Source organism: Trypanosoma theileri (assembly GCF_002087225.1).
Source record: "Trypanosoma theileri isolate Edinburgh chromosome Unknown TM35_Tth_10_V1, whole genome shotgun sequence".
In the NCBI taxonomy this organism is placed as follows: Eukaryota; Euglenozoa; class Kinetoplastea; order Trypanosomatida; family Trypanosomatidae; genus Trypanosoma; species Trypanosoma theileri.
This window is the reverse complement of record NW_021639852.1, coordinates 279816-289828: the sequence shown is the minus strand read 5'-3', so window position 1 is coordinate 289828 and position 10013 is coordinate 279816. Positions and strand designations below refer to the sequence as shown.

The 10013-nt window shown below is 39.4% G+C and overlaps 4 protein-coding genes across 4 annotated transcripts; all 4 read right to left on the bottom strand.

Moving 5' to 3' along the window:
- Positions 1 to 324: 324 nt before the first annotated feature.
- Positions 325 to 1776, bottom strand: TM35_000101910 (amino acid transporter; the record flags this gene model as incomplete). The annotated part of the gene is made up of 1 exon (XM_029024682.1): positions 325 to 1776. The coding sequence occupies one exon, from the start codon at positions 1774 to 1776 to the stop codon at positions 325 to 327; it is 1452 nt and encodes a 483-aa protein (XP_028883989.1).
- A 1288-nt stretch (positions 1777 to 3064) lies between these two features.
- TM35_000101900 (flagellar calcium-binding protein) lies at positions 3065 to 7168 on the bottom strand (the record flags this gene model as incomplete). The annotated part of the gene is made up of 1 exon (XM_029024681.1): positions 3065 to 7168. The coding sequence occupies one exon, from the start codon at positions 7166 to 7168 to the stop codon at positions 3065 to 3067; it is 4104 nt and encodes a 1367-aa protein (XP_028883988.1).
- An 802-nt stretch (positions 7169 to 7970) lies between these two features.
- Positions 7971 to 8588, bottom strand: TM35_000101890 (flagellar calcium-binding protein; the record flags this gene model as incomplete). Its single annotated transcript, XM_029024680.1, has 1 exon — positions 7971 to 8588. One exon carries the CDS (start codon positions 8586 to 8588, stop codon positions 7971 to 7973), a length of 618 nt encoding a protein of 205 aa, XP_028883987.1.
- Positions 8589 to 8912: 324 nt separating this feature from the next.
- Positions 8913 to 9572, bottom strand: TM35_000101880 (flagellar calcium-binding protein; the record flags this gene model as incomplete). The annotated part of the gene is made up of 1 exon (XM_029024679.1): positions 8913 to 9572. One exon carries the CDS (start codon positions 9570 to 9572, stop codon positions 8913 to 8915), a length of 660 nt encoding a protein of 219 aa, XP_028883986.1.
- Positions 9573 to 10013: the final 441 nt, after the last annotated feature.

Below are 10013 nucleotides of genomic sequence, written 5' to 3'. Positions count from 1 at the left end.
TATATATAGATATATATAAATATATATAAATATACTTATATAAGTAAAAACAAAAAAAAAAGAAGCGAAACATGAAATGCCACAGAACAGTCGTTTCCTTTTTTTTTTTTCTCTCTCTCACGCACTTTCTCTCTATTGTTTTTATTTTGTTTTTATTTTATTTTTTTATTTTTTTTCTTCTTCTTTTTTGCGATCTATTTGCTCACTTCACTCTACAGATGGTATATACAGACATTACACCCCCCCCCACCCCCCATTCCCTTTTCTTCCTTCTTCATTTTCTCATTTATTTCATTTCTTTTCATTTCTCTCTTCTTTTCTTTCTTAAAGGTTAATGGCAATACTGTATGTACCAATGACCATAATAAGTAGGCCGAGCACAAGGTAGAGATAACAGCGGAAGCGCAGCCATGAGCAAATGGGTCCATCTGTGAAGATCTTCTTCCAATACGCCAGCGTCACCCGGTCCTCCTCCGGATTCTTCACCGCATAAAACACCTGCAGATTGAGTAGCGCTGGAATAATTAACACCATCACCGTGGCGGGAAGAGCACCAATGAAACTGACAACAATATTTACGGTATCGGGACCAATTCCCATTGCAAGACCTGTAATAGCCGCGTTAATAATAAAACGAACGAGAATGCCTTTAAGAGAACGAGCACGGCAACCTATGAGTTGATCAATGAGTTGAATAGCCGATTGGAATTGTACGGGATGTGTGCAGATTAAGTTAATAATAAAGGTGATGCGAATGGCAATAGAGAGACCATCGTCTGGCATACCATCAATGAGAGAATTGGTGAGATGATCCCCATAGGCAAGATAACCCACAATACCATATAATAAATAAAAACCCACAACACAGGCAAGTACAATACCCAACATGGGTTTAAACTTGGATTTCTGATTACATCCAGCATACACAGGAAGAACAATGGCAATTCCCTCCAACACCATCATATTATTCGCGAGATTGTTAAACCAACCAATAGGCATATTCGTACCTGCCACATTGGTAGCAGAGTTAATACCACCCATGGAATGAATCTCAATAATAGAACGTACAAGTGTGGAAATAAGTGCAAATGTCACTGCCAATGTTGCGGTAATAGATGCAATCGCCAATAAAGACAAATTATCAGAGAAACATGTAATGGGAAACACAATGGCAAATGTCATGGTCATCCATACATAAGATGATCCATTAAAAGGAGTCACCAAATGATCCATCATTCCTGCCACGAATTGGATGTACATTAAACAAAAACCAAATTGGGTGAGGATAAGTGCCACAAATAATAACCATTGAAGAGGTCGACCAAAAACAAATCCACATACTTTGCTGTAGGTATCCACACGATGCTGATTAATGGTCAATTTGGCATTTAATAACATAAAGGAGGCATCAATCACACAAGTACCAATGAAAATACCAAGAATAGCTCCCATAACATATCCAGAATCCTTATAGAAGGTTGGTAGTAAGAATACACCTGTGCCTACATTGGCCTTAAATATATGAAAAGCGGATTTGTAAACATTTGTGTTTTCTCGAATATATCCGGCTTTGTTTTTGGAACTCGCCCCATCCGAACCTGCGGATTGATGGGATAATTCGGTTACATCGCCTTCACTATGGCCATCCGCGAGTGAAATGTTTCGCTTTTCCTCATCATCAATACTGACAGCAGAAGAGACTTGACTTCTCGTCGTGCGGTTAAACTGATCAATCTCTCCTCCTAACGGTTCGTCTTTGCTGAATTGCGATGTCATTTCTTTTTTGCAATTTCTCTTTTTTTTTTCTCTTTTTTTGTTTTCTGATTATTCTTCGCGTACTTACTTCTGTGTGCGCACGTATATGTGTGTATATTTATATATATATACTTATATATACAAATATATCTGTAAACTTACTTTCTTCGTTTATATGTTTCTCTGTTGTTGTTGTTGTTATTTTTCTTGTTGTTTTTTTTATTCTTGGTTTGTTATACTGACTACGGTTATTCCAAAAAAAAAAAAAGAAGAAAAGATGCGGAAAAGACTTTCTTTCAAGTTTAATTGGGTGGATTATACCCATAGATGTAGAAGCAATACATAGTATTATTAGGAATGATAAATGATAATAATAGTAGTAATACCATATTATTATTAATATTATTATTAATATTATTAATAAAGGTATTTGAGAGAGGTAGTGACAGAGATTACGATTATACTATGTTCCTTGTTCAGTGTAGAATCAACCAATTTTTCTTTTTTTTTTTTTCTTTTTTACTTTTCTCCTTTACATACAGTGTAATTATTTACGTCTATACACTACAAACATAAAGGAGAAAAGTAAAAAAGAAAAAAAAAAAAAAGAAAAATTGGTTGATTCTACACAGACATCAAACACATTTCCATCGGTCCTTTCGTGGTTTGAAGATGAGAGAGGGACTGGGTATCGTAGAGAAATCTTATTTAGTAGTCAATCTGCAACTGTTATTATTGTGGTGGCATCTCTAAGGAAGAATCAAAGAAGAAAGAAGAAAAGGACAAAGAAAAAAATAAATAAATAAACAGAGTATTTAGGAGAAAAGAATAAAGGAAGGAGGAGAGTGAAAGAGAAAGAGAGAGAGAAAAAGGGGGGGAATTGTATATAACCATAGCGAACATCATACAGTTAAATAAGGTAAACGAGTGGGTATATGTATTTTACTGTACTCTCGTTATTGTTATTATTATTCTTGTTGTTTACTTTTTTCCTTTTGGGATACAGGTTCACCAATATTGTTCGCAGTGATACACGTATCCCTTCAGAGGGGAGAAGAAAAATAATACCATAAGAGTATTTAGACTAATAACTAATTTACATGGCTTTCCAAATAAATTGAATAAAAGGTACAGGAAAGACTTAAACTAATAAACACATTATACATTTGTATATATATACATATATATATATATATATATATATATACAAAAAAAGAGAAAAAAATAAATTATTATTATTAGCAATAATAATAATAATAATAATAATAATAGTAATAATAATAATAATAAGTACCGAGGATGTTCACATTCACAATTCCTGTTCCTGTAGCTGTTCTTCTTCTTGTTGTTGTAATTCAACCTTTTCTTTTCCTTTTTCATTTTCTTTTTCTTCTTCTACTGCTCTTACTGCCTTCTCATCTTCCGACAACAACAACAGTGGTTCCTCATGTGAGTACCCCTCTGGGTTTAAGTGATGCTGTGAGGCCCACATGGCAAATCCCGTAAAGTGTAATTCCTTATCTTCCTTACATCTGCGGCTAATAGATGTAAACTCCACCGCCGCATTATTCACCCGCACTCCCCACGACTTCAACAATGGCTTCGATGCCACAAACGCCTCTATAGAAATTGCCTTTTCCAGGTGGAGATTCTCCGGCACTGCACAGATAGTATCAAACATATAATATAACTGAAAGTAGGTGTACATATACCACAGGAAAGCACGGAATTCTGCTCCTGTAATGAAGTGTTCATTCATCTTTGTGAGATAAATTACATCCTGCTGTCCAAATGATACTTCCTTAGTAGCGAAGAAGGCATGAAAGAGAATGGGATCCATCTCCTCTCGGAACTCTTGCAATTCGAGAACTTCTCTTATACCACGGTGTAAATCCGCTAGAGTAAGATAGTGTTGTTTATACATATCCATACGTGCAAACAATTGTTTGCGTTTTAGTCGTTGCTCCTGTGATTCCCCAAAGGGAAGTCGCTCTCGCAGTCGATACCATATGGAGTCTAATCGTTCTCCATATTGTGTTTTCATGTACTCTGCAAGAGCGGTGGCCACACTCGCACGAGCCACAACAAGTGCAAGATGTGATGTAGTCCAATCCGTGGTATTGTTGTCATGATCCATTGTATTTAAAATGTCTGTGGTGTCTACACCCTTCTCTTCCAGAAGTGTATGAAGTGCCGCATGCATTCGTGTGTCTTTCCATGAGAGAGAAGAAGGCGACGATGACAATACACCTTTCTGTTTCGTATTATTATCATCATTATCATCTTCATCTTCATCTTTTGTTGTTGTTGTTGTTGTTGTTTCTGTTGGCAACTGTGAAGCCTGTTGCAGTAGATGTTCCCCACGCAGCAGCACATCCAAGTATGTGTAGATAAAGCGCAGAAGAAAGCGAATATCCGTACGATGTAATTCACTTCCCTGCAGATCCGACCGCTGCAGTATTTTGTTTGTCTCCCACACCGCAAACATGACAAAAGCGGGGCCCAATTCAGGTGGCCACACACGCCACAAACTGTAATCTCTACGGAGTGTACGTGTGAGGGCGGTGGTGGGAATGTAATCATCTGCAGCGGAGAGGGTTTCTGCGAGGGTGTGGCGTATGCTGGTGTGTTCGGGTGTGTAGTGAATGGGCAGCTGATCGCGAAGGGTGGTTAACCAAAAGTGTAATCGTGTCTCCAGTGAAGTCCAGCAGGCCTCACGAAGGGCAAACCATTCTGCTAATATACGCACACGCACATGTCTTTCATCCTTCTTTTCATTGGGATTGTCAATGGGATCTTCACTAGTTGCTGCAGGAAGGTTATGAGGAGTAATGAGTTCTGCCTCTTCCATAAAGTAATAGGTGAGTGCCTCATCCATTACAATACCAGCCTCATGCAACAACCAATGCTGTAATTCCGCCCATGAGATTGTAGTCTCCATATGCGATATATCATAATAAGGTGTAGCTAACGACCATAATACCCGCATATATCCCATTAAATATCGCAGGAATGCGGGAATTTCATCTTCTTCAGAAAGACACAATGGTGTATTTTTTTCCACCACCCGCACCGCCTTACAACATATCGCTTGGAAATCCCTTATGGACATCATACAACACAACTCAGAGACGTATTGTTGATAAAGTTTCTCAAATGGAATATAATGTATTCCTCCTGTATGTATTCCTTCTAATTCTTTTTCTGCTTCTTCTTCTGCAGACACACGCACCTCATGGATACCTCCATTAGTGAGTATATTAAACAACTCTCGGCGTTCTGGGTCCTCATCTCGTAAAGGCCACAATTCCTGCAAACGCCGCCAAGCATCTCGTCTCCATTTCATCATTTGACTATCCACATAGCGATTTCCTATGTATTGCAGCAAAGATCCGGCTGTACTGGATAAACTAATCTTCTCCTTTACATCCTTCTCGGGTGTATACATATTTTCCATTACACATGTTACTCCCAACATCTCATCTGCCTTATGCAGTACATGCAAGCGAATAGGCAATGGTACAGGTGTAGTAGTTTCCCATCTTCTACAATCAAAGATCATTGCACTAGTCCCATCATTCTCTAGAGCCACATGCTCTAATGCCTGTACAGCCGCAAAGGTACCATAGATACCATGTAGTAAACGTAACAAGAGAATATCTGTAGAGGCCCAACTTTCTTCTATTGTATTCGAAGGTATTTCTTCTATACTGTCATTCGTAATGGTGGTTGCTTGTCTTTCTAACTCTAGTGCCCATTCCTCACGTGCACAAGTGAATGCAAGTTCCTCTGCATTACAATATTGTGATAAATTTACCTCCGTACTTAAAGCCTCAAATGATCTTGCTGCCACATTCGCATGCCCACATTCATCACAACTGAGAACAGCGAGCAGAGACTTACGCCTTTCCTTATCATCTAACCCTAGAGCATGAGCTAGTTCAGAGATGTCTTTTACAGTGTGTTTACCTTGTTTACGAAAGAGTCGTGTTATCCATGCATCTGCGAAATTCAAGAAAGGAACTCGACGCACCCCATCTTCCTTCTCCGTTGCAAAAGAAGAAAAAAGTTTTAAAATAAAATCATCGCCATAATAATAATCATTATTATTATTATTATTGTCATTGTTTTTCTCTTTTAACACTTGCAATACATGAGATAGCATTTCTCGTTCCAAGTCAGGAGCCGGTTCTCCATACATACGTTCCATATCACAGTTTTCATTATTGCACATCATCACATGATAATAAAGGTTCAGAGCATCTGCATACGCTTCAATAAACTTAGCAAAAATAGACAATTCGGTTATACATGAGGCGTTATTCATATGCATTTCCCGCAGAGTCAGACGAAATGCCACTTCCACAAGTTCATCATGAACAGATCGTGTTTGAAAGAGTTCTTCCATTCCAAGGAGATTATAACATCCATTTTTGGCGTCACTTTCAGAGAGTTCTCTCGTACCATGAGTCATGGCAAGAAACAACTTCTCTAGAAGTGTAATATCACCTAATGTATCTCTTAACTCTTGTTGTTTCCTTAGAAATTTGTTATCCCATGACCCCTCTTTTGTCAGTGGATTAACTTCCATAGGAATGGATCCATTCATTATCATCATTGTTGCATCCTCCTCTTCATTAGAAAATGTCCTTATATATCGCAATACAACCCAACGTACAACAGTCACTAAAGGTATAGAAAGTGTTGATGTATCCTTTGCATAACTACCATCTCCTTCTCCTCCTACTATTTTTGTTCTTGTTGCATCTGCCTTTAGTGGATGAAGTTGTGACCATTGTACTACTTGTTCCAGAACAGCAGCCGGAGTAGCCGCTACAGGAATATGAAATGCGGAACCAGGACCCTTCTCCGATGTGAAGGCTCGTGCAAATTGTGTTCTGAGAAGTGTCAAACACTTTTCAAGTTGTTTCTGTGTAATGATAATATTTTCCCAACTTCCTCCTTTTAGTAGTTTTGCCTTTTCAAATACCTCCATCACATGATAGAATTCGCACATGTATAGAAGCCACATTCGATAATCACATCGTCGCAACTCTACACGGTTCTCTGAGTACATTTCATTCACAAGATGAACAATATCCTCCACTGCCTCAACCATAAGAACCGCATTGTATGCATGAATACGTGTATGATGCCAATTATCCCGATCATACGCTCGTAACTGTTCCACGTTAACACATAAATATCTCCCCTTACCATTCCCATTAGCACCAGCACCACTACTACTAATACCAACATTGTTGCTAACAGCTCCTGATGCTATTCGTTCGAACTCTTGTGTTCGTCGTGTGCAGGCGTTGACATCCATCTCCTGTGTTGCTTCCACCCGCAGCCGTCGCAGCATCTCTGTGTAGACCTGCCCGCAGACACTCATGGAACTGCAACAGCCCATGCCTATCAGTCAACAACAGAGAAAAACCGCAGCAACTGCAACACCACAGAAGGATCAAAAAAACCCAATAATAATAAAAAAAGCGTAGACGACAAATGAACAGGCCACGAAAAAAAAAAAAAAACCTAGTTAAAAATAATTACAATAATAAAGGCATTCAAAAATCAAAACAAAAAAAGAGATAGAAGGAAAAGAAAAAAAAAGAACAGTCATTCGAAAAATACAATGTCAATGGCATTACAATATACATTGTAAAGAGTACTCCCACAAAAAGGATCATTATACTGGTCCAAAGTGAACCTTCCAGATCCTCATTACCCATTTCCAGAACCAATGGTATTTTTAATATCTTTCCCTCACAAATACCAATAACGCTGTTCATGAATCCTCATATTTCTTTTCCATATATTCTTCCAAAAAAAAAAAAAACAGTAAACAAAGAACACCTGATTAAATTCATTTCTTATATAGTATATCATTGAAATCTATCTCAAAACCTTTACAACCAGTGTATAAAGAAGCAATACTCTTTTTTATTATTGAAAAGCCCAAAGCACCATCTCACAGCCGTACACCACACAATAACGGATTTGTGCCTGTATATTAATATAGTAAAATAATAATCAAAATATGCGCCCAAAAAAGCAAAAAAAGAACACACAAAAGCGCTTCTTAAACAGAAATAAAAAACAAACACAACCACAAAGAAAATATAAAGCACTATAGACTTCATATGATTTCTTCATAGAACAAAAAAAAAAAAAAAGAAGCCCACGAGGAACGTAAAACACAAAAAAAACACCTAAGAATTGCCTGGAACGTTGTCCGGATCACCGTCCACGTCCAGCTTGCGCGCAGAGGCCCAAGCAGCAAATTCGTCGAACGTCACTGCACCAGAACCGTTTTTGTCCAGCTCCTTGAACACTTTGCTGGGATCATCGATCTTAGCACCCCACTCCTCAAGCTTCGGCGCGGCCTTCTTGAACTCATTCTCATCGAGCAGCATGTTGCCGGAGGTGTCGATTTCATCGAACATCACTGTCAGCTCAAAGTAGTCGTACACGTAGCACAGAAACAAACGGAACTCCAGGAATTCAACATAGTCCTCAGAACCCTTGTTCTCCACCTTGTTACCCATGTCCTTTGCTTTGTTGAACGCACGCTTCGTGATGTCCCGTAGCCGTGAAGTGAATTCATCCAGCTTCAGCACATTCAAACAGCCTTCATACACCTCATTATAAGACAGCTTCCCAGAATTGTTTTTGTCGAACTTCTTAAACAAGTCGATGCGTCGCTGCTTCGCCTCAGGTGTCTTTTCACGGGGAATTGCCTGCCGGATGCGCTCCCATGCAACCTTGCGGTCCTGGGCAGACTTACCCTCCTTGCTGGAGGTGCTGTTCTTAGATCCACATAAACCCATTATTCTTGCTTTTCTTTATTACTTTGTTTTTGCTTTGTGTCGCCAACTACAAGTAAACAATTACAACAACAAAGAGAGGGAGAGAAAATGTTTAAAACAGTACCATAGCTACATGAAAACAAGAGTACGCACTAGGTCTGAGTGTGGGAAACACCATACCATACCATGGTGTCATTCGAAAAGATTATAAAAAAAAAACCTGCCCCCTGTCACCAAACAAAAAAAAAACGAAACCATTACTGGTATATACATAAAAACCATAGAACATAGTATTACTTCAATACGTCACTTGTTATACACATAATTTATATTACATGACACTTTCTAAGAACTTTCTGGCACGTCTGGAACCTGTGGTGCCTCTGGAACGTTGTCCGGATCACCGTCCACGTCCAGCTTGCGCGCAGAGGCCCAAGCAGCAAATTCGTCAAACGTCACTGAGCCAGAACCGTTTTTGTCCAGCTCCTTGAACACTTTGCTGGGATCATCGATCTTAGCACCCCACTTTTCAAGCTTCGGCACGGCCTTCTTGAACTCCTTCTCATCAATCAGCATGTTGCCGGAGGTGTCGATTTCATCGAACATCACTGTCAGCTCAAAGTAGTCGTACACGTAGCACAGAAACAAACGGAACTCCAGGAATTCAACAAAGTCCTCAGAACCCTTGTTCTCCACCTTGTTACCCATGTCCTTTGCCTTGTTGAACGCACGCTTCGTGATGTCCCGTAGCCGTGTAGTGAATTCATCCAGCTTCAGCACATTCAAACAGCCATCATACACCTCATCATAAGACAGCTTCCCAGAATTGTTTTTGTCGAACTTCTTAAACAGGTCGGCGCGTCGCTGCTTCGCTTCAGGTGTCTTTTCACGGGGAATTGCCTGCCGGATGCGCTCCCATGCAACCTTGCGGTCCTGGGCAGACTTACCCTCCTTCTTGGTGAACCCGTTCTTTATTTGTTCCTTTTTAGAGCAAGATGACCCCATCTATTTCGCTTATTGTTTTGCCTTGCCTTCTTTTTGCTTCCCTTGCGTCACAAAAAAATTACCAAAACAATAACAACAAATACAACGGGAGAAATTTTCACACGCAATACTGCAGTGTACAAGTGAAGAAACATGCAAGAGATACAATAAAATGACTCGGTTTAAACAATAAGGATAATTCACATGAACAAAATAAGAGAAGACTTCAACTGGAAGGAAGCTATGCAAGAAAAAAAAAAAAACAATGTGTATATTATTATTCCCATTTTAGCGCACCAGGCACGGTTACTCACAAGAATTCTTAGGAACTGCCTGGCACATTGTCCGGATCACCGTCCACGTCCAACTTGCGCGCAGAGGCCCAAGCAGCAAATTCGTCGAACGTCACTGAGCCAGAACCGTTTTTGTCCAGCTCCTTGAACACTTTGCTGGGATCATCGA